At 55.7% G+C, this 23,201-nt stretch overlaps 2 protein-coding genes across 4 annotated transcripts in view; one reads left to right on the plus strand and one right to left on the minus strand.

Moving 5' to 3' along the window:
- Positions 1–3,164: 3,164 nt before the first annotated feature.
- LOC133626746 (C-C motif chemokine 17-like) lies at positions 3,165–5,138 on the plus strand. The gene is made up of 3 exons (XM_062007713.1): positions 3,165–3,316; positions 4,474–4,579; positions 4,857–5,138. Exons 1-3 carry the CDS (start codon positions 3,250–3,252, stop codon positions 5,059–5,061), a joined length of 378 nt encoding a protein of 125 aa, XP_061863697.1. The 5' UTR covers positions 3,165–3,249; the 3' UTR covers positions 5,062–5,138.
- A 4,286-nt stretch (positions 5,139–9,424) lies between these two features.
- Positions 9,425–23,201, minus strand: part of RANBP10 (RAN binding protein 10) — a 95,848-nt gene continuing 82,071 nt past the window's right edge. For 2 of the 3 annotated variants that reach the window (XM_062007168.1, XM_062007165.1), the window contains 8 exons: positions 19,866–19,978; positions 17,354–17,462; positions 16,321–16,469; positions 16,002–16,197; positions 14,567–14,691; positions 12,808–12,953; positions 12,232–12,343; positions 9,425–10,220 (listed from right to left, as the gene is read on the minus strand). In XM_062007168.1, coding sequence (XP_061863152.1) covers positions 10,090–10,220; positions 12,232–12,343; positions 12,808–12,953; positions 14,567–14,691; positions 16,002–16,197; positions 16,321–16,469; positions 17,354–17,462; positions 19,866–19,978 — 1,081 coding nt within the window. In that variant the 3' untranslated portion in view covers positions 9,425–10,089. The remainder of the gene's footprint in view (positions 10,221–12,231; positions 12,344–12,807; positions 12,954–14,566; positions 14,692–16,001; positions 16,198–16,320; positions 16,470–17,353; positions 17,463–19,865; positions 19,979–23,201) is intronic. The other variant, XM_062007166.1, reaches the window with a different exon arrangement.

Consider the following 23,201-nt stretch of genomic DNA (forward strand, 5'->3'; position numbering starts at 1 on the left):
CCTCTGACAAACCCTGGCTTGCCTCATCTCTGAGCCACAGCCAGGTCCCATCCCACACTCCCACTCAGCACCAGCCCATGTAGGTCCCTGCTGGGTTCTCACCCTGTCCTGGCACACACAGCACAGCAGCATCTGCCCTGTCCTGGCACACACACACAGCTCCAGCAGCATCTGTCCTGGCACACACACACACACACACACACACAGCTCCAGCAGCATCTGCCCTGTCCTGGCACACACACACAGCTCCAGCAGCATCTGTCCTGTCCTGGCACACACACACAGCTCCAGCAGCATCTGTCCTGTCCTGGCACACACACACAGCTCCAGCAGCACCTGCCCTGCCCTGGCACACACACACAGCACAGCAGCATCTGCCCTGCCCTGGCACACACACACACACAGCTCCAGCAGCATCTGCCCTGCCCTGGCACACACACACAGCTCCAGCAGCATCTGTCCTGTCCTGGCACACACACACACACACAGCTCCAGCAGCATCTGTCCTGTCCTGGCACACACACACACACACAGCTCCAGCAGCATCTGCCCTGTCCTGGCACACACACACAGCTCCAGCAGCATCTGTCCTGTCCTGGCACACACACACAGCTCCAGCAGCATCTGCCCTGTCCTGGCACACACACACAGCTCCAGCAGCACCTGCCCTGCCCTGGCACACACACACACACAGCTCCAGCAGCATCTGTCCTGTCCTGGCACACACACACACACACAGCTCCAGCAGCATCTGTCCTGTCCTGGCACACACACACACACACAGCTCCAGCAGCATCTGCCCTGTCCTGGCACACACACACAGCTCCAGCAGCATCTGTCCTGTCCTGGCACACACACACAGCTCCAGCAGCATCTGTCCTGTCCTGGCACACACACACAGCTCCAGCAGCACCTGCCCTGCCCTGGCACACACACACAGAGCTCCAGCAGCATCTGTCCTGTCCTGGCACACACACACACACACAGCTCCAGCAGCATCTGCCCTGTCCTGGCACACACACACACACACAGCTCCAGCAGCATCTGCCCTGGCACACACACAGAGCTCCAGCAGCATCTGCCCTGGCACACACCCACAGCTCCAGCAGCATCTGCCCTGGCACACACACACAGCTCCAGCAGCATCTGCCCTGGCACACACACACAGCACAGCAGCATCTTGTCCTGTCCTGGCACACACACACAGCTCCAGCAGCATCTGCCCTGGCACACACACACACACAGCTCCAGCAGCATCTGCCCTGGCACACACACACAGAGCTCCAGCAGCATCTGTCCTGTCCTGGCACACACACACAGAGCTCCAGCAGCATCTGCTGGTGTCACCCAGCCCTCCTGCTCTCTCTGGGTTCTGGGGTGACTCTCTTGGGTTTGTGGCACCAGAAATGACCTGTCTGTGTGCTGAGGACCACAACCCTCCATCCCTCTGACTCTCTTGTTCCAATCCCATCACTGGGGTGGGGGCAGAGGCAATGCCTGGGCTCAGACTGGGGCTCAAGCCCAGCCTCTCCTCAGACATCCCATTGCCATTGGCCCACTTCACCTCCTACAAATCCTCCTGAGCCCACCACAAGTATCTCTGACACCTTCTTCTCTGGGGTCCATCCTACTTTGGTCCAGTGGGGCTTTTTCTGCCTGATGTCTCATTCCACCTATCCCATCCCATCCCATCCCATCCCATCCCATCCCATCCCATCTAACCCCATCCAATCTAACCCCATCCTATCCCATCCCATCCCATCCCATCCCATCTAACCCCATCCTATCCCATCTAACTCCATCCCATCCCATCCCATCCCATCCCACCCCATCTCATCTCATCTAACCTCATCCAATCTAACCCTATCCTATCCCATCTAACTCCATCCCATCTCATCCCATCCCATCTAACTCCATCCCATCTAACTCCATCCCATCTAACTCCATCCCATCCCACCCCATCCCATCCCACCCCACCCCATCCCATCTCATCCCATCCCATCCCATCTAACCCCATCCAATCTAACCCCATCCCATCCCATCTAACTCCATCCCACCCCATCTCATCCCATCCCATCCATCCCAACCCATCCCATCCACCCCATCCCATCCCATCCCACCCCATCCAATCTAACCCCATCCTATCCCATCTAACTCCATCCCATCCCATCCCATCCATCCCAACCCACCCCATCCCATCCCATCCCACCCCATCCAATCTAACCCCATTCTATCCCATCCCACCCCATCCTATCCCATCTAACTCCATCCCATCTAACTCCATCCCACCCCACCCCACCCCATCCCATCCCATCTCATCTAACCCCATCCTATCCCATCTAACTCCATCCCATCCCATCCCATCCATCCCAACCCACCCCATCCCATCCCATCCCACCCCATCCAATCTAACCCCATTCTATCCCATCCCACCCCATCCTATCCCATCTAACTCCATCCCATCTAACTCCATCCCACCCCACCCCACCCCATCCCATCCCATCCCATCCCATCTCATCTCATCTCATCTCATCTAACCCCATCCTATCCCATCTAACTCCATCCCATCTAACTCCATCCCATCCCATCCCATCTCATCTAACCCCATCTCATCTCATCTAACTCCATCCCATCTAACTCCATCCCATCTAACTCCATCCCACCCCATCCCATCCCATCCCATCCCATCCCATCTCATCTCATCTAACCCCATCCTATCCCATCTAACTCCATCTCACCCCACCCCACCCCACCCCATGTGCCTCACTGCCCTCCCCAGTGCCCTTGCCATGCCCAGGCTGTCTGGGGAAGCCTGTCTGCAGGGGACTCACTAGTCATTTGCCTTCTATGACTCAGGCAAAGCAGCTAAACCTGTCAGTGACCTGACTTGGGCTTGTCTCCCCTGTTAGCAATAGAGAGGCAAGCATCAGCCTTGACCTGACTTCACAGAAAGTTGGGTTTCCTCTGCTTTCCTGGGTAAGTTTCAGTTCCCCCAAAGCCTCTCCCAGCCTCACAGCTCTTCCTCTGAAAGCAGAAGTGGCTCCTTGGCCTCTTCCACCCACTGCTGGAAGTAACCCCAAAACAATGACAGAAATCCCCTTGTCCCTGGGAAGAGGCTTCTTAGAAGAGCCCTGGCACTTCAGGGAAAGGGGCTCAAGTGGGTGGAATGTGGAGGATAAATTCCAGTGCAGGCAGAGCCAAAGCCAGGACCACGGGGCAGGACACAAGCAGAGCTCTCAGGCAGCTGCCATGGTCACTGCAAGGATGCTCCTGCTGCTCCTGCTGCTCCTCAGCAGCTCCCTGCACCTCACCCTGGGTAAGGCACCTCCTGGGCACAGCAGGGAGAGATGGGGAGGTGGGGACATCTCCCAGTGGGGATGTTCTGCTGGAGAGGTCAGAGAGGAACCCCAGTGAGGAGGTGGGCAGGGAGGGGTGTCCTGGGGTAAAGGGGAGGATGAGAAGGTGCTGAGTGGCCTCAGGATGTGCTGGGGTGCTGGGGAGGATGGGGAAGGTGCTGGGTGGCCTCAGGATGTGCTGGGTTGCTGGGGAAGGATGGGGAAGGTGCTGAGTGGCCTCAGGATATCCTGAGGTGCAGGGGAGGATGGGAAGGTACTGGGTGGCCTCAGGATGCCCTGGGGTGCTGGGGAGGATGGGGAAGGTGCTGAGTGGCCTCAGGATATCCTGAGGTGCAGGGGAGGATGAGAAGGTACTGGGTGACTTCAGGATGCCCTGGGGTGCTGGGGGAGGATGGAGAAGGTGCTGGGTGGCCTCAGGAGTGCAGGGGAGGATGAGAAGGTGCTGGGTGGCCTCAGCAGTGCAGGGGAGGATGGAGAAGGTGCTGGGTGGCCTCAGGATGTCCTGGGGTGCTGGGGAGGATGGAGAAGGTGCTGGGTGGCTTCAGGATGCCCTGGGGTGCTGGGGAGGATGGGGAAGGTGCTGGGTGGCCTCAGAATGCCCTGGGGTGCTGGGGGAGGATGGGGAAGGTGCTGGGTGGCCTCAGAAGTGCAGGGGAGGATGGAGAAGGTGCTGGGTGGCCTCAGGATGCCCTGGAGTGCTGGGGGAGGATGGGGAAGGTGCTGGGTGGCCACAGCAGTGCAGGGGAGGATGGAGAAGGTGCTGGGTGGCCTTAGGATGTCCTGGGGTGCTGGGGAGGATGGAGAAGGTGCTGGGTGGCTTCAGGATGCCCTGGGGTGCAGGGGAGGATGAGAGGGTGCTGGGTGGCCTCAGCAGTGCAGGGGAGGATGGGGAAGGTGCTGGGTGGCCTCAGGATGCCCTGGGGTGCAGGGGAAGACAAGAAGATGCTGGGTGGCCACGAAGGGAATCCAGCCCCTGTCCTGGGATGCTGTGGGAGCTGCTAAGGAGCTCCCCAGCCTCCACCTCACGACTGACACCCTGTGGTGACACTGCCTGGAGACACAACCAGCTGCCAGCTGCTGCCCAGGGCATTCACACCTCTCCCTCCTCCCTTCCCAGCCCACATCCCATCCAGCGAATGCTGCTACAGCTACAGCAAGAAAGCTGTCCGTGGCATCCAGAGCTACTTCCAGACCCCCAGGGAATGCTTCTTGCCTGCACTGGTGTGAGTGTCCCTGGCCTTTGCCTCCCACCCCCAGCAGATGCTGCCCCCATCCCATCCTGGCCAGTCCCAGCTGGGAGCACGTGCCTGGGGGAGGAAAGTGGCTGTGTGGAAAAGCTGTGCTTTTGTTCCCTGTGGTAAAGGCAGTGGTGTGGGGAGCCTCAGACACACAGCCCAAGGGAGGGCAGGGGCTGCTGGAGGGGGCTCCATCCCTGCAGGATGGGGAGAAGCAGTGCATGGGCTGCCCATGGCTCATGGCATCACTCACCTCTCATTGCAGGGTCACCAATGCCAGAGGGGTCATGTTCTGTGTCAACCCCAAGGACCAGTGGGTGAAGAAAGCCTTGAAGGAGCTTGAAAGCAAAACCAACACTCCTGCTGCTCATCCCTCTACTCCATTGAGTTCTCCTGTGTCCACTGCAGCCCCAAGCACTGGCACCAAGCAGCCCCTATCCCATGGGACTGATGCCCACCGTGGCCACTAAACCTCCCCCCTCTGCCCCTGCCCTGCCAGGACATGGCCAGCACAGCTGATATTTATAATAAAGACTCATTGCCACAAGCTGCTCTTTTAATTTAGCCCAAGGAGCCTGGTTCTTCAGCCCAAGGAGCAGATGCTACAAGGCCAGGGAATGGTGGGACTAAAGAAAACCCCTCTGCCACTGGCACGTGCTGCTCCAGGCTCAGAGCAAAGGGTGCCTGGTCACAAAGTGCTTCAGGGGGCATGGCACAGTCAGGCCAGGTCCTGCAGCACCCATAGGTGAGGTTACCCTCAGCCATTGGCATCCTCACAGCATGCTCCCAGCCCCATGGGCTCAGCAGACCCCCCAAAATGAGGGGGGGCAGGAGAAGATCCTGGTCTGCCCAAGCCCTTAACAGCCTGTTGGGTTGCAAACACGCTGGTTGGCACTCAAAAGAAGCCAAGGAGATGACAAGCAAGGTTGGCAGTGCCAGGGGAGTGAGGGCATGAGCCCTTCAGCTGGGCAGGAGAAGGCTGGGAGCTCAGCTGGTGGCCCATCATGTCATGGCAGAGGCCAAGGAATAGGTGGGAAAAAGCTCAGAGAGGTGACAGAAATCACCTCAGAGCCCCTCACGTGGGGCACAAAGGTGGCAAATGCCCCAGGCTTGGCCCCAGCTTCACTCACAATGACACAGGAGGGCAGGGGCATGTTTTCCAGGACACTGCAGGTATGAAGGACAGGAGAAACCACCCCAAAGGCCGTTTTTGCCCCCAGATGGTGGTAAGCAGCAAGGGCTGAGGCTGAAGGAGAGTCACATCTTGAGGGACACCCATCTGAGGGGCTGTGTTGGGTGGTTTAGAGGTGCCAAGGCTCAGGGTTACACCTTAGGGCACATTAACATGATGGGCAGTGGTGTCTGCTGGAGGAAAACCTGGATGCACCAGCAGCTGTGCAAGGTGGAGACACCCCCAGCCTCTGCTGCAGCAGCACTTGGGCCACTCAGCAGCCTTCCCCAGGCACTCCTGAGCTGAGCTGTGCACAGGCCATTTGCTCTGCTGCTCTTGTTTTACACCCCACCAGTGAGAACCAAGGAGCAAAGGCACTTCTTGTATGGCCCAGAGCTGACCTGGCTGTTCCTGACCTGCAAACTGAGCTGGGGTGAAGCAAAGGTGTTACAAGATGCTCTTGGTGAGGAACCTCGTGGGCAGCTGGGATGCTGAGGACATCATCACTGGAAATGGGGCACAAAGCAGCTGCACAGATCACACAGCAGCCCCTGGCACAGCAAGAGAGAATCATGGGGGTGATTTGAATCATCTCCATCCCCTCAGGGAGCTGGGGAAGGGGCTGGAGCACAAGGGGCTGGGGCTGAGGGAATGGGGGTGTTGAGCCTGGAGAAGAGGAGGCTGAGGGGAGCCAGGAGCCCTCTCTGACACTCCCTGCCAGGAGGCTGCAGGGAGCTGGGGGTCAGGCTCTGCTCCCAGTAATGACAGGACAAGAGGAAAGGGGCTCAGGCTGCTCCACGGGAGGTTGAGGCTGGAGCTGAGGCAGAACTGTTTCCCTGAGAGGGGTGTGAGCCCCTGTGCCAGGCTGCCCAGGGAGCTGGGGCAGTGCCCAGCCCTGGAGGGACCCCAAAGCCCTGGAGCTGAGGTGCTGAGGGGTCAGTGCTGGGCTGGGCAGGGTGAGGCCAGGGCTGGGGCTCCAGCAGGACTCACTCACAGAGCTCACACTCACAGAGCTCACACAGAGCTCACTGCTCACTCACAGAGCTCACACAGCTCACTCAGAGCTTACACAGAGCTCACACTCACAGAGCTCACTGCTCACTCAGAGCTCACTCACAGCTCACAGAGCTCACTGCTCACAGCTCATTGCTCACTCACAGAGCACACACTCACAGCTCACTCACTGAGCTCACTGCTCACACTCACAGCTCACTGCTCACTCAGAGCTCACTCACAGCTCACAGAGCTCACTGCTCACTCACTGAGCTCACACTCACAGAGCTCACTGCTCACTCAGAGCTCACACTCACAGAGCTCACTGCTCACTCACTGAGCTCACACTCACAGAGCTCACTGCTCACACACTGCTCAGAGCTTACAGCTCAGAGAGCTCACTGCTAACACACTCACTGCTCACTCAGAGCTCACACTCACAGAGCTCACACTCACAGCTTACACAGAGCTCACACTCACAGAGCTCACTGCTCACTCAGCTCACACTCACAGAGCTCACTGCTCACATACTCACTGCTCACTCAGAGCTCACTCAGCTCACAGAGCACACAGAGCTCACTGCTCACACTCACTGCTCAGAGCTCACACTCACACAGAGCTCACTGCTCACACACTCACTGCTCACTCAGAGGTCACACTCACAGAGCTCACTGCTCACTCACAGAGCTCACACTCACAGCTCACTCAGAGCTTACACAGAGCTCACACTCACAGAGCTCACTGCTCACACAGAGCTCACACTCACAGAGCTCACAGCTCACTAACTCACACAGAGCTCACACTCCCAGCTCACTCACACTCACAGAGCTCCCTGCTCACTCCCCTCCTGCACTTCCAGCTGTACTTCACCACAAACCCTGTGTGCACACACAGCACAAGGCTGATTCTTCAGCACAGCTGCAGGGGATTCTCACAGGCTGTTGCTTCTTTGTTTGCTCAGTTCCAGCCCTTCCCCATTCCCACCCCTTTCCCCCCTGTTGTCCTGCGAAGCATCAGATAGCTTCAATCCCAAACTGCAGGCTGAGGCATGTGCAGGAGCTGAGGCATGTGCAGGAGCTGAGCCATGTCCACACAGGACCAGGAGCAGCCCCTCCTGAGCTGCTGGAGGCTGGAGGGGCAGAGGGAGATCTGCTGTGGGGCTGGCTGGGAATAACAAACCTGCCAAGAGCTCCCCTGTGCTGAGCATTTCATAGCTGAGCTCTGAGCAGGCTGCAGAGTGAAGTGGGCAGAGGGCAGGTCCCTGGCTGCTGGCACCAAGGAGGGTTGTGAGTGAGAGTTTGGGGTGTCAACAGCCTCCTCCTGCCTCAGGGCTGTGCACTGGGAGGCCTGAGAGGGACCATCCCAAACACCTGCAGAGTCCTTGGGCTGGAAGAGCCACCAAGATGTTGGAAAGATGTTCTGATTATTCCCAGAGCTGTGGCTGAGGCTGGGAGAAGCCTGACCTGCAAACCCCCCCTCCTGAGGGAAGGGTGCAGCTTAAACCCCTCCTGAGCAATGGGGTGAGAGCATGGGGAGTGGTGCCCACACCAAGTGAAGTGCCCAGAGCACTGGCTGGTCAGAGCAAGCTCAGCAAGGAGCCAGAGGTGGCCTCTGGGTGATGTGAGTGGAAATCCCCCATGGCATCAGCTTCTGGTGAGCTGGGGAAAGAGTTCAGCCTCCCTCTTGGAAGTCAAACAGCTGGCAGGGTGTGTGCTGCTGGAGGCTGGGTGAAGCCTTGGCTTGCTGGGCACTGCCACATACAAACCACTTGTATAAAAGCAACTTTTCCTCTGGCTGGGTGTGGGGAAGACCTCAGCTATCTGCTGCTTCAAATGACTTCAGCAAGTCAAACCAAGCCTCAGCAAGCAGGGACACTCAGAGACCAAGAGGCTTTGAAAGAGAACCTGGGGCAACTGAGTCAGAAATGTCATGTAGGGGTCAGTGGTGGGTTGCAGCCAACACTTGCAGCCCACTGCAAACACACCTCTCCTCCCCACAGCCAGTCATGGCTGTGCCAGCCAGGAGCTGAGCACCAGAAACTGCCAGTGACACCACAGCAACACCTGACACGAAGAAACCCACCAAACAAGGGGGTTGGGATGGGTATGTCACAGCAAAAAAAGCCTCTGCACTCCTCCAGGAGCACAAGCAGGAGCACAAAGAGGTGGTGAGAAGCTGAGGAGCTGGGTCAAGTGGCAAGGGAAAAGTGACTTGAGCAGTGCAAGAAGTGGAGAGTCCCCAAGGAGCCAGGAGGTGATGCACAACCTCAGGCCCACAGGGAGAGGCTCACAAGTTTGTGAGTGAGCCCCAAAGCTGGCAGCCCCACAGGTGCCTCCTCCAGGCAAGCAGGACCTGCTTCCACCAGCACAGCAGGGATGGCTGTCAGTCACCAGCCCTGTCCCTCCAGCTGCTGTGAGAGCTGCATTTACCTGGTTCTTAGGGCTGGGAGGTGCTCCTGCAGTGCAGCCTCTAACACAGGCAATGCCAGGTCTTCCAAACTCTTCCCAAGCATGAAGAGAAGCATTTGGGAGCCTCTTGTTATCACTGGGAAGGACCAAACTCCTTTGCATCCCCTCCTGAGGGACAGGACCTGCCTCACCAGGGTCTCCAGCCCCGTGTGATGTGTGTGGCTGGGGGCAAAGCCTGTGGGCAAGAAATACATCAATGGCTTTGTGGAGGTGGAAGAGACCTTTTTAATAAACAGGATTCAAATAAAATTGTTAAAAAACCCCCCTCTGAGCTGCCCCCTGGGTGTGAGAAGAGTTCAGGTCACGAGCACAGAGGATGGTGTTGCTTTGTGCACCATGGAGAGAGAAGGGAAGGAAAGGAACAAGCTGTCACCAACTTGATGAGCTTCTTCAGTCAATCAGCAGAAACCAGCCTCAACCAAAAACCCTCCAGCCAAAACATTGGGTGGCTCCATGAGAAACAAGTCAAATCCAAACCAAAAGAGACAAGCCCTACCTTGGCAGGCTCTACATGGGAACAACCAGCAGGAGATGCTGAGTGGCAGCCAGGGCAGGGAGAGTGGGGGACAACCCTGCCAGTCCTTCCCTGGGGGGGTCAGGGATGGCTTTCCCCAGCCAGGGCCTCGCTCAGCCCTTCCCCAGGAGGGTGTGTGGTGTGTGTGTGTGTGTTGTGTGTGTGTGTGTGTGTTGTGTCTGTGTGTGTGTTGTGTGTGTGTGTGTGTTGTGTGTTGTGTCTGTGTGTGCTGGAGGAGGGGGGTGTTGGTGGCAGGGAGGTCAGGCTATTGAACGAGGTGATGGTGTAAAGTGGCAGCAACAGAAGGTGAAGGGCAGCACTCAAGGATGGCAGCTCCATCTTGTTCTGGTGCTTAGTGCAAATAGTCATCTACCCTGGCAAAGGAGCAGGAGCCCAGGCCCACACGGGCCATGAGCCTCAGGCACTCCGAGGCCTGGCCCAGGGCGAGCATCAGCGGGGGCTGCTTTGGCAGGTTCTGGGATTCTGTGGGGGCAGAAAGAAAGGAGAGATGTTTAGAAGAGGTGTCTTGTCTACCCAAGCTCCTCTCAGCCCCAGCTGGGCACCAAGCTCAGCACCTCTGGCTTTGGAAGGAGGCTGCTCCACACACACCCCACCACAGCCCCCACACGCGTCCCAGGGAGGGTCACAGCTCAACAGGGCCTTTGAGACAGGGCTGCTGTGGTGGCCAGAGCAAGGAAAAAGGCAGTGCTGCCTCTCTGTCTGCCAGAAAACCCTCCAAGTGTCAGAGGTCAAAGCGTGGAGGGATAAGGAAAGGCAGGAGAAACCAAGCGAGAGGAAAGCTCTGCAGCTCTCCTGCTTGAGCAAGTGTCCACAGCCAGGCCAGGCCTTGGCCAGACTCACTCCCTGGTCACTGCTTCTCTTCAGCTTCATGTTTGCTTTGCTAGGCATGAGGGTTCCCCTCAGCAGAGCCAGACAAGGTGCCCTGTGAGCAAGGCTGGCCAGGCACCATCTCTCAGGTGTCCCCGGTGACACCCCTCAGCAGCCTGAGCCTGCTCCTGCAGCACTGGGCCTGCCCCTGCTGCCTGCCAAGGCAAGGCACAATCCTTCCCAAAACACATCACTTGTGTTTCTTTACTCACACAGGAGCCTTCATGAAACTGTCCCTTCCCACAGGAGACAACCTCTAAGATCTCTTCCCTGGCACACTCAGCCCAGCAGCAATCAGTTGGGCACAGTGAGCCAGACCAGGCACAGGGGCAAGGGTGGGCTTCTCACACACAGAAGCTGCTCAGTTGCCAGTGTTTGGCCAACTTTGGATGGTCTGAGCTAAGCCAGAGTGAGGAGTGTCCTGGGAAGCTACCTGAGCCTCAGCACATGGTCTGGTGACAGCATCAAGGGCCCTGCCTGGAATGAATGAATCCCTTGCAGAGCTGGGGTAGGCTATAACCTCATGATGACTCCAGCTACAGTGGAGAAGTGGCTGAAGATGCCACAAGGGTCAGCAGCCATGTGGCAACTCACTGGTTGCAAGCACAAGCCTTCCCTCAGGGACAGCCACTGCATTCACTGCACCAGGCTCCAGACAGGAGAGTGAATGGCAAGGAGCTGCTGGGCCAAGGAACACACTTGTCTAAGGCAAAGAGCAGGCAGAAACATTCAGCTCTGAGGACACAGAGAGGTTGGATCCAGCCACAATCCATCCTGCTGACACAAAGAGCAAAGCTCATCAGACAAAGGGCAGCTGTCTTGCTGGCTGAAGCAAACCAAGCCCAAAGCAGATCTCTGCACAGAGCTGGTTAAGACCAGAAGGGCAAAAGCAACAGGGCTGGACCATGAGTCAAGGGCTGGACTTTGGCACCCCAGTGCCAAGGCTGGGCTCCAGCAGGTGTAGCACCCCATGGCAACATGCAGAGGCAATGCTCAAAGGGAAGACAAGCTCTGCCTGCCTTTAACTCCTCACATCCAGTATGAGCTCCCAGCTAACTGGTATTACAGCTGCCTTGTGCTTTAGAGCCAACACTGTGGGAATCCACTTGACCTACAAGCTGCTGCCAAGAGAACAACTGCATTCCCTACCAGAAAGCAGGATGATTGCAGGAGAAATCTCTGCCAGCCCAAACAGCATGGAAAAGAGCCCTGGTAATGCCAGCAAAGTGATTGAGGTGGGTTCAGAGCAAGGACAGAGGGGCAGGAGAAGGAGATCTTGGCCTTTTCAGTAATAAGGGGAGGAAAATCCTAAGGAGCAGCCTTGGAAGCAGCACTGAGGATGAGCCAAGGAAGGGAGCCAAAAGATCAGGAGGATCTGTTCTTTGCAGGCTCAGTTCTCTGCAGGCTTAGTTCTCTGCAGGCTCAGTTCTCTGCAGGCTCAGTTCTCTGCAGGCTTCCCTCCCAGCTCCCTCCCTGTCAGCCCCCAGCCAAAGAAAGATGAGGCAAAAGCTAACCACCAGTGTAACTGAACCTTTCCCAGCCCTGCCAGGCTTGCCCACCACAGCACAGCCCTGTGGGCAGCACTCCCCCAGCAGCCAGCCCTTACCCAATATAGCACTATTGAGAGCAGCACACACAGGTTCCCTCTGGATGGGGTCCAGCTGCTGACCAACGGGGCAGTTCCAAGGGTCTGAGTAAGCTAACAAGCTAAATGCATCCTGTGGGAGAGAAGAGAAAGGCACAGGCAGGTCACACACACACACAGCTGCAGCCTCATGGGGTATCCACCAAGTCCAGGGCACCTCCTGTCATTGACAGGGTGGCATGTGCCTACCTCCCAAAACCATGGGGCTGTTCTGCTCCTGGCACCAAGGGACCACAGTGGGCCATGGAGATAGTGGATTAAAGAGGGTGCCCCTTCCACCTGGCTGGGGAGCCAGCATGGGAAGGCAGGTAGAGTGTCAGCTGGAGAGAAGAGGAGCATGCAGTTGCTCCAGGAAGGCAGGCAGGAGCTGTGTTTGCTCTCTCCTGCACTGGGTCGAGATGCTCTGCATTCACCAAGCTTTAACCTCTGATCCCCATGCAGACCTCCTCCTCCTCAGCAGCTACAGAAGTTGGGGCTCCCAAGGGACCTCCCAACCCTAGAGAACTCTTGTGATGCAGCACAAGGCCCAGGGCTCACCTGAAGCATCTTTTTGTGCATGGTGTTCTTCCCATATTCCCTGCAAAGCTGCTCACTCAGCATCTGCAGCTCCCGTCCAAACTGGATCATCCTCTCCGTGGCAGCGTGGTTCCCCCCACAGAGCTGCCTCTGGGGGCAGCTGTCTTCTAGAGGAAAGGCAGATGGAGAAGTAACAAGTGGCTTTCATCCCCCACCACTGCCCACTCTGTGTCATTCTCCCCATAAGCTCCTTGCCCATGGTCATTATGTAGCATTTCTGAGCCCAGCAGGGCTGGGTTTCTCACAGCACCTGGGTGGCTGCAGGGAAAACTTGAGCTCACTTGTGTTTAGGGCCTTGAGGACCAGCCACAAATCAAGTGTTTGTGATAAAAGCCTGGGAGCTGGCAGCTCCAGCTGGGTCACACAGGTACAACACAGCCCTGGTCAAACAAACCCTGGGGGCACAGAACACTTGCAGGCAGAGGTGCCAACAGCACCAGTGGCAACCAGACCCAGTGTAACTGGAGGAATCCCCAGTTTCAGAGGCAGTGTAGCTGGTTCTCACTTTACCTCCAGGCTAAAGCACCCTCAAGCAGTACAGCTGGAGCTCAGCACCCTGTCCAAGGCATCAGCCAGCCTTCCACAGCTCTGCTTGGCTCCTCAGCAGGCAGAGAGGTCCAGGACTGCTCTGACCAGCACTGAGCAAACCTTTGGCTTCAGTCACTGTCCCTGCTGCACATCACCAGCACTGCTGCCACACCTGCCTTTAGTTCCAGGGCACATTCCTTTTCCCCAGGAAACAGGCATCTTGAGAACTTTACTGGGGTGGGGAAACAAAGCCAATGAACATTGCTGGAACGTGGCCAGAGCCAGGCACTGGAGCTGGGGATGGGGCTGGAGCACAAGGGGCTGGGGAGGGGCTGAGGATGTTGAGCCTGGAGAAGAGGAGGCTGAGGGGAGCCAGGAGCCCTCTCTGACACTCCCTGACAGGAGGCTGCAGGGAGCTGGGGGTCAGGCTCTGCTCTTTGGGGAGCTGGGCCTGGGTGTCACAGATCTCATCTGCCCCAGGAGAGACACAAAAGCAGCTCCAGATGAGGCAGCTCTGCAGATGATGGGAAGGCACATGCTGGGGCTGTGCTGGGTGGGCTTGCCTGAGCACATCAGGCCCTGCTAAGTCCCTATGGAGCTGCAGAGACATCCTGATGTTGCAACCAACCCTCCTACATAGCTGCAGGCTCTGGAGGCAATGCTTGTACAGAGCTGTTGTGGTGAAGGAGAGCTGGAGGAGCCCCAAAAGGACAAGCACTCACCACTGCACCATGGGGAAGAGAGGGGAGAGCAGCAGCCAGGCTGGGCACTAAGGAAACCTTGAGGAGACCTTATGTGCAGGTCCCTGGCAGGAGGCTGCAGGGAGCTGGGGTCAGTCTCTGCTCCCAAGGAACAGTGACAGGACAAGAGGAAAGGGGCTGGAGCTGCCCCAGGGGAGGTTGAGGTTGGAGCTGAGGCAGAACTGTTTCCCTGAGAGGGGTGTGAGCCCCTGTGCCAGGCTGCCCAGGGAGCTGGGGGAGTGCCCAGCCCTGGAGGGATCCCAAAGCCCTGGAGCTGAGGTGCTGAGGCTGTGGGTCAGTGCTGGGCTGGGCAGGGTGAGGCCAGGGCTGGGACTGCAGCAGCTTCAGGGGCTTTGCCAACCCAAACCATTCCCTGATTCTATGATAGATGGTTTTTTCCCCCACACTCTGGACACCAGCTCTTTCCCCTCCTGGCTCTGAGGCCTCCTTACCCATGCTGGACTCATCTGTCTGCAGGATCTCCTCATGTTTGTAGGTGCCATTCATTATCCTGGTGGATGAGTTCTCCAGGACTCCGTTGGGGTAATGCTCAGCCTCCATTTCCATCTCACTATCACTGAGGTGAAAGGAAGGGAAAAATAACCAGTCAGGTGCCTAAATCACAAAGGGAAGAAATGAAGAGCTCAGATGCCAAGCAGTGCCCAGCAATGGGGCCAGGAAAGGTGCCTTTTGGGACCACAGGGAGCCAGATGCTCTAATTCATTGTGGCAAAACTTGTGGCAGGCACCTGAAAACGATTTGTGAAGCAGGTTTCTGTTCCCAAAGTGACTGTCATCATCACAGCTGCAGAATGCTCATCCTTTTCCCTGCAGGAAGCAGCCAGGCCAATGGGTAACACACCAACAGCCTGAGCAGGAGGGGAATGGTTGGCTGTAGCATGATGTCAGCCCTTGCAAAAAGTGCAGTGCAGAACACAAGGGCTGCAGTGGTCAGGACAGGAGGCTGAATGAGACAGCTGAGGGACTGAAATGATGAGGGAAATCTTGCTGGGATTTGGGCTCTGCATTTCAAAAGAGAATCATGAAGCCAGCACTATCAAATGATTCTGGTGAACAGACTGAACAAGCATTTGCCACCCACTGATGTGCTGGATGGCTCTCAAGGGTGAGCTCTACTCCTTCTCTGCTCTGCCCTGCTGAGGCCTCAGCTGGAGTCCTGTGGCCAGCTCTGGGCTCCCCAGCTCCAGAGAGACAGGGAACTGCTGCAGAGAGGCCAGGGCAGGGACACCAAGGTGCTGAGGGGCTGGAACATGTGTGTGAGGAGGAAAGGCTGCAGCCCTGGGGCTGTTGAGCCTGGGGAAGAGAAGCCTGAGCTCAGGGGCACCTCAGCAATGCTGAGAAATGCCTCAAGGGTGGGTGTCAGGAGGATGGGGATGGGCTTTGCTCTGTGGTGCCCAGGGACAGGACAAGGGGTAATGGACATGAGCTAGAACACCAATAGTTCCCCTGGCCCAGGGAGCTGGGGCAGTGCCCAGCACTGGAGGGATCCCAAAGCCGTGGAGCTGAGGTGCTGAGGGCTGTGGGTCAGTGCTGGGCTGGGCAGGGTGAGGGCAGGGCTGGCACTGCAGCAGCTTCAGGGGCTTTGCCAACTGATTCTGTGATTCCACACAAGCCACCAAGTTGGGCTCTGCTGACACCACTTGAAGGGAACAGGCTGGTGTTTGAAACAAGGGTACCATGAGCTAAGTCTCCGAGCAGGGGAACTGGAACAGGCTGGTGTCTGCAGGGCACAGTAGTGACAGGGAGTTACTTTATGGTTCAAAAGAGCAGGGCAGATACCCTTGGGGCTTCTCAGAAAGCAGAGTGAGCCCTCTCCCACCATCTCACCCTCCTCAGACCTCTCCAAAGGAAAAAGAAAGCCCAGTACCTGGTTTCTTGGTTACTCGTACTACTGTGCTGCTGAGATTTGGTAGAATCTGTAGAATTGGACTCAGAGTAGTTCACAGACGAGGGGGAGGAGGAGGAGGAGGATGAAGATGATGAGCTCAGCGTTGGGTATTTACTGTGACTCTGTTTGCTCTTTGTGGACATGACTCCATTGCTACAGGTGGGACTATCTGCTCCTGGGAGAGAGAGAGAAGAGATGAGACCACCCTGACAGCACCTGCACAGAAAGCAGCAGCTAACAAGCCACAGCCACATCCACCTTTTACCATTTGCTCTCCTCACTTAGGAAAAACACTTACCAGTACTGTGGAGGTGGGAATTGTTTGATCCATGTCTAGGGCTTAAGCTGGGGGAGCCGGGGTAACTGTCCTGGGACCTGGGGCTGCGGGCGCCGAAACAACGAACCTCACTGTCTGTGCCATTCACCATCTCCACGAACTGCCGGCACCTGAGGCATGGCAGGGGACAAGCACAAGGGATGCTGACAGCCAGGAGGCTCTGCAGGGAAGTTTCCCCTTAGAGATAGCCTACAAACTGGATAGCAGGTGGATTGCTTGGCTTTCAGAAGGACATATGAGTGCTGGTAGCTGACAGTGCCCTAGGGGGAAGCAGCTCAGGAATGGTCACACTGATGCTGCTCGGTGTTCAGATACTCCTGAGAAGGGACTTTTCATTGTGTTGAGATGAAACTGGTCCTTTACAGCATGTTTTCATCTCTACCACCTCTGCAGCTACTCCAACTGTGGGCTTTTTTTGCCAAACTCTGCCAAACTTCATGGTTCCTTTGCCACTCCTTCAGAGCAGAAATACTGGAGGGCAACAGAAACTAGAGGAGGAGGGTCAAAAATGACAGTGAGGACAGCTCCTCATTTAGCTTTACTGAGCATTGTCCTTCTGTGTCTCAAGGGGCTGGGGAGAGCCACTTTGTACAGCTGGGAGAAGTGGGACACAGCAGCACTTGCTCTCCTTAGTCTCTACCCCAGGTGGCCTTTGCCACACATCTGTCCTTCTAGGAGCCTTCACAGCGACTGCCACGTGCTCCTGTGTTGCACAGGACAAGCAGAGGCTCTGTGAAGGAGTTTCTGGCAGCCAGCAGAGCTAAAATTCCACCCACCTCTGCCTGACCTCAGGAGGCAAAGCCACAGTGGGTCTGAGCAGCAGCCAAGCTGCAAGCACTGTGCAAAGGCCTGGACACACACCTTCTCCCAAAGGCATCTCAGTTTGAACTCAGCCCAAAGGGTGCAGCTGGACTTGGGTGCCTGGACAGCCTCTGTCATCCCACCTTCACCTACACATTTCAGCATCAGGGAGTGCAAAGCTATTCATACTTACTTTAACATGAAGAGCAGGTTGGGGTTATGTTCTAGGAGGCCAGGATAGAGCTGCTGGGTGGCTTCTATAGCCTCTCCCACTCTGCCTGCTAATACTAGTTTCTGTATTCCTGAAAGCAAAAGGGACACCTGTTGACACACAGGACTGGCCAACAAGAACAGCTCACACATGCCACACAGCTCCCCTCTGCCACCCTGAGCAAGTGCTGGGGGGAACTGGGGACCACATTCTGTTCTAGTGTGTATCAGGGTGAGGAAAGTGAGGTAGAATCCTTCAGTAGCTCAGAAACACCAGGAGTAGAAGGACCTGAAGGATGACATAGGTAGGCTGAGGTGGGCTGCTCTGGGACTTGAGTTCTGAGGACACAGAGCTGGGCAGCAATGAGAAGAAAGCTGCTTCAGGCCATGAGTGGATGGATGGGAGCAAGGAGGCTGCTGGGGAAAGGCCAACTGCAGAGGAGAAGGCACTAGGTCTGTCTCAGGCTTGGAAGAGTGTGTACAGCTGAGCATCAGCTAAGCAGAGCATTCTGAGAGGGGCTTCAAGCACAGCACAGTCTCCCCAGTGTCCCCACCTCCAGGCAGAAGTGATTCTACCAACAAAACAGGGCTCTTGCAAGTCTCACCTCAAGCTATTCCCAGAGGGGTAAACCTGAGCTTGGCCTGCAGCCAAGAGACCTGTGAGGTAGCTCAAAGAATCAGCTATTTAACCTAACAACAGCTCAGTGACTTGTTCCAGGAGGTGCAAAGACACGAGGCAGAAGCCATCTCTCATGCTGGGGGCTGATGTCCCACGTGTGTTCCTTCAGTGCTAGGCTAAACCTGAGAGCCCAGCCCTGAGCACTCAGAGGAGCTGCTCCTTTACAGAGGCTCACTTTCCCCCCACCTCCCCAAGTGTACTTCAGACTGAAAATGCATCTCACTTCAAACAACAGAGGTCCTGGATTGCCTGGGAGATGCTTTGCAAGCAGAAGCTCTGAGGACAACAGGCTGTGACTTGTGCAAGTCAAAAGCCCAGCCCAGTAACCTGCTGCAACACTGTGCAATGACTTATCTTGGCTCCCACCTCTCAGTGTCTATTTGCTGCTTGTTGTAGCTGAAAGCTAAACCCCCAGCCATGGCTCTCACACCATCACATCTTGCACAGTCTCTTTCCTCCACTTGCAGGTCCATTCTGGTGTCTCACTGCTGCTGCCAGCTCCCTTCCTTGCCTTGCCTGGCAGCTCTCACAGATGGCACTGCCTCTTTATATCCTCTCTTCTTTTTGTTTGCCCATCTGTGTTTTCCTCACACCTTTTCTTTAAGCCCCAACTTCAGAGCTCTCTGTTCCTTCCCTCCATCTGCCTCGTCTCCAGACAGACGAGGTCGTGCTGTCTCACCTGTGCCCCATGGCCAGCTCCACCAGTTCAACCCACACCAGTAGGAACACTGGTTGCTTATTATTGCATAATACACCACCCTGGAAAGCACAAAGCCCCATCAGCACTAATGGGCAGCAGCTACAGGTTATTTAGGGTCCCCAAATGAAGGTGACTGCTGGCTAAGCACATGAGATGTATGGAGAGTGAGCTCCAGAGGGATGCCATGCTCCTGCCACCCAGCAGTCACATGAGAAGCAGCTCACAAAGGGAAGGGAAATGTACAGAGCAGGTCACAGCCTGTGTTCAACAGCCAGGAGAATGCAGAACACACTCTAATGTTCTGGGACTCTGCAGTCTGAGCCTGTGAATAGAAAAGCTCACAGCAACAAAGTAGAGCAGGAGAAAGCTGGTCAGCTTCATTCTGCAGCCCTACCAATGGAGGGATGAACTGCACCAGAGCACCCAGCACTCACCAAAAGGGACAGAGGATGCAAATCCTTCATCTGCTGAGTGAAACACCTTGGCTGGGAATTTGCAAGACCCTCAATATGCAAACTCACCTGGAGACAACATGTGTGTGAGGGGACTGGGAGGCTCATGAACTCTGCAAGCTGTAGGCAGAAGAGATTGCTGTCCCTGGGTCCCTAAGGCCATTGGTAATGAACCTGCCTCTGCTGCAACACAATGCATCAAAGAACACAGACCCCAAGGGATCTCTGCTGCACCTCAGCTCATTTTCTTCTCCACCAATTTGGGGGAAGCACCTAGATAATGCTCAGGCTGATGTGTGAAACTGCTGCACTCCATGCACCCCTGTCTCTTCCAGCATCCCACATCCCACAGGACTGAGGGAAATGAACCAAGCTGATCAGCAAACCTGGTGTGCTGAGCACTGCCAGGCACACAGGCCATTCCTCAGGGCAGACAGGCAAAGGACAGGGCAGTTCTTGAGGCAAAGAAGGTGCAGAGGGTGGAGGGGAACCCAGTGATGATGGGAGAAGCGCTCCCACCAGTGCTCTGCTGACCCAGTGTGCTGGGGGCAGCTTTGGGCTGCTGGGGGTGAACTTTTCTACTCCCCCAGCACTCCAATCCTCTGCAGAGTCCTGAGGGGAACCTGGGAACTGCACTCTGGGAACCACCACCCAGGAGACTTACTTTGTCTGTTCTTTATTGAGGTCTGTTCTTCCTGGATGGTGGTGTCTGTGACTCTGGCAAAGGCAGTTGCTGTTGAGCAGTAGCCATGATGAACCAAATAGGACGAAACCATGCTAGAAAACAAGCAAATGCAAACAGATGAAGAGGTGCTGAGAAAACAGGCTCATCACACTGCAGCAAGAAGCCAACCCACATGACAGAAGATGTCACTTCAGTGACCAAACTCAGCTTGCTTAGGTGCACAACCAGGATCCTAAATGTCCAAGACAGGTACTCACTGCTCAGCAAACAGGAGGGAGGCTTTACATTCACCTTGCAGGGGGAAAGAAGAAAGATAAACACCAATTAAGACTCCCAGTGCACACACAGTATTTCCTTCTTGAATGATTGTTGGCCAAGGGTTGCTTGGCAGAGCTCAGTGCTGTGTGACATCCTACAGAGACATCAAACCTGAACCTCAGAGGAGCTCAGGGCTTTCAAGTAGATCTCAAAGCCAAGAAGGTTCTGGCCTTGAATGTCTTCCATTCCTTATCTTGCCAGCAGTTCTCTCTTTGTGTGTTCAATCTCCTTATAAACTCTACACATCCACAGGTGTCCCTGCCTGCTGCTTTCCAAAGAGCAGACTGGCACCACTGACCTTGCCAACAGGAACATGCTTTGAAGTTGTGTTTCCAAACCAAAATGCTGGGGGGGTGAGGGGGAAGGAGTATCAGTCAGATAAACAAACACAACACAAACATCTTTCTGAACAGATCATTCCTAAAGCACTTGTGCCTTCCCAGCATATGGGGGGAGGTCAATGTTAATACCCACTGGATCTGAGCATGCAATGGCAACCTAGTGGTGACACTCAAAACAGGCTTCACATGATGAAGCTGGGACTGATCTGACCAAGTCACAGCTCAAAACACACACTCAGCTTGGCTACTCTGGGTACAAGAAGGATTTCCAGGTGTAACTCTGGGAGCAGGTGTGTGATTGTGGAAGTTGATGGTGAAACCAGGAGCTTCTGAGCACTGCTGGTACATGACATGCCCCTTGCCCATGGTACAGACATGGGTCATGGACTGCATCCCTCTCACTGTCCAGGTCACCTTGGACACAGCAATCCAGGCTGGCAGGAACAGAGGGGAAAAGTCAACTCCTGCTTCAGTGGAATGCCAAGACTTAACTGCTCTGCACAAAACCTGAGCTCTGCCCTCCAGCCCCTCTGCCTGTGGCACCACAGCAAGCATCCCTGAGTGGGGACTCAGCACTGGGCCACACTGCTCACTATGTCAGGGTCATTTTTCAGCACTGATGCTTCAGTTGTGTGGCTCAGGTACTTCCCACAGCAGTGCTGCAAGCTCTCAGACACGCTGCACCCAGAGGTACCTCTTCTGGGAGAAGAACATGATCACACTCTGCTGTGACCTCTGTGACACACATGACAACAGAAGCCCTTCAGAAGCCCAAGTTCTCCAAAGGAACAGCTTTTAGTGCTTGGGAGTTGATGCTCATGGAAGGCAGAAGTGCTGGAATCACAGAAGTGCTGCAATTCACTGCCCCAGTGTGGTGTTGCTCATGGGGGAAACAAGTTCTTCAGGCTGCTCCAGCAGTTCCCCACAGGGTCACAAGTCCTGTCAGCACACCTCTGGCATGGGCTCCTCTCTCCATGGGTTCCCAGGTTCTGTCAGGAACTTGCTCCAGTGTGGGCTTCCCATGGGGTCACAGCCTCCCTGGGGTATCCAGTGTGGGGTCCTCCCCAGGCTCTGGGGGATCTCAGCTCCCTCCCAGCCTCACCATGGGCTGCACCACAGCTCACAGGGGAATCTCTCCTCCAGTTCCTGGAGCACCTCCTCTCCCTCCTTCTTCACTGACCTTGCTGTCTGTGGAGATGTTTGTCTCATCCTCACACCCTTCTGCAGTTTAGCACTTGAACAGCAACTTCTTCCCCTGTCTCAAACACATTAACCCCAGAGGTGTCCCCTCCATCACTGGCTCAGCCTTGGCCAGTGCTGGGCCCATCTCAGAGCTGACTGGCCCTGACAGACACAGGGGAAGCTTTTCACAGAAGCCAGCCCTGTAGCCCAAAACCTGGCCACAAAAGCCCACCACATTTGGTTTTCCCCTCCCAAATCCCAGCTGGGATCCACACCAGACACGTGCTCTCTCTCAGCCTCTGGCTGCACAGTTTCCCCCTTCGTTTACAGCAACTGAATTTCTCAGAAGCTTTTTGGACTTCCAAGAGCATCCCAGGAATGATATCCATGTGTCTTTTAGCTCCTCTTTACAAAGCTCACATCCTATCCCTCCATTTGCCCTTCAGATCATCAAGCATCTCTCAGCCCATGCCTGCCTGACTCTCTTCTGAAAGCCTTCATGAACCATGGCACCACACACCCCACCTTCCCCTTCTCTGCACTCAAGGCAGCTTGAAGGAAAACTTTGCTCCACAGCCACAAGCTCATCTGTTTTCTCCTTGAGTCCTCTTAGGATTCTGTAGCCACATCTGACCCCAGAGACTTTCTCCACCTCCCCTCACCTATTTCTTCCAGTGTTTCCTTGACAGACACTTCAATCCCTGATACAGCTTCTGCCAAGTCCCTCACAAAGAAGTGTCCCAGCTTGACAACCTAGACACACAGCCAAAGAATTCACAGCATCACAGAACCTCAAGGGTTGGAAGGGACCTCCAAAGCTCATCCAGTGCAATCCCCCTGCCAGAGCAGCACCACCTAGAGCAGGGCACACAGGAGCTCATCCAGCTGGGTTGGGATGTCTCCAGGGAAGGAGACTCAACAATTCAATTTGATATCATCTTCCCCAAGGTCTCTTTTTTCACTGCAATGCTCTACAGGCCCTTCAAACTCTCTGGCAGCCCTCTTGCTCTTCATTTTCTTGAAGCAAGATAGTATTGTTTCCAACAGCTGCTGCCAGCTGCTTTCCAAAGGCTTTGCTGGGCATCCTGAGTTAGCTGCAAAGAACTGAAGCATGGACGTGAGCACTGCTGCACCAAGGTCTCCTGGATGACCATTGGGTCTGTTCTCCCTGGTAACAAGCAAGAGAACAAGAGGAAAAAGCCTCAAGCTGCCCCAGGGGAGGTTCAGGCTGGGTGTGAGGAGCAGTTTCTGTGCTGCCAGGGCTGTCAGGCATTGGAAGGGGCTGCCCAGGGAGCTGCTGGAGTCCCTGGAGGGGTTTCAGAGGCAGGTGGGTGTTGCACTGAGGGCAATGGGCTGGTGGGTGATGGGCTGGGACAGAGGCTGCACCCCATGAGCTTAAAGGTCTCTGCCAGCTGAAACCACTCTGTGATTCTCTGACAGTGACCAGCAAATGCAGCCATGGAATGGGCTTCCA

The sequence above is a fragment of the Colius striatus genome, chromosome 14 (genome assembly GCF_028858725.1).
Source record: "Colius striatus isolate bColStr4 chromosome 14, bColStr4.1.hap1, whole genome shotgun sequence".
Lineage (NCBI taxonomy): Eukaryota > Metazoa > Chordata > Aves > Coliiformes > Coliidae > Colius > Colius striatus.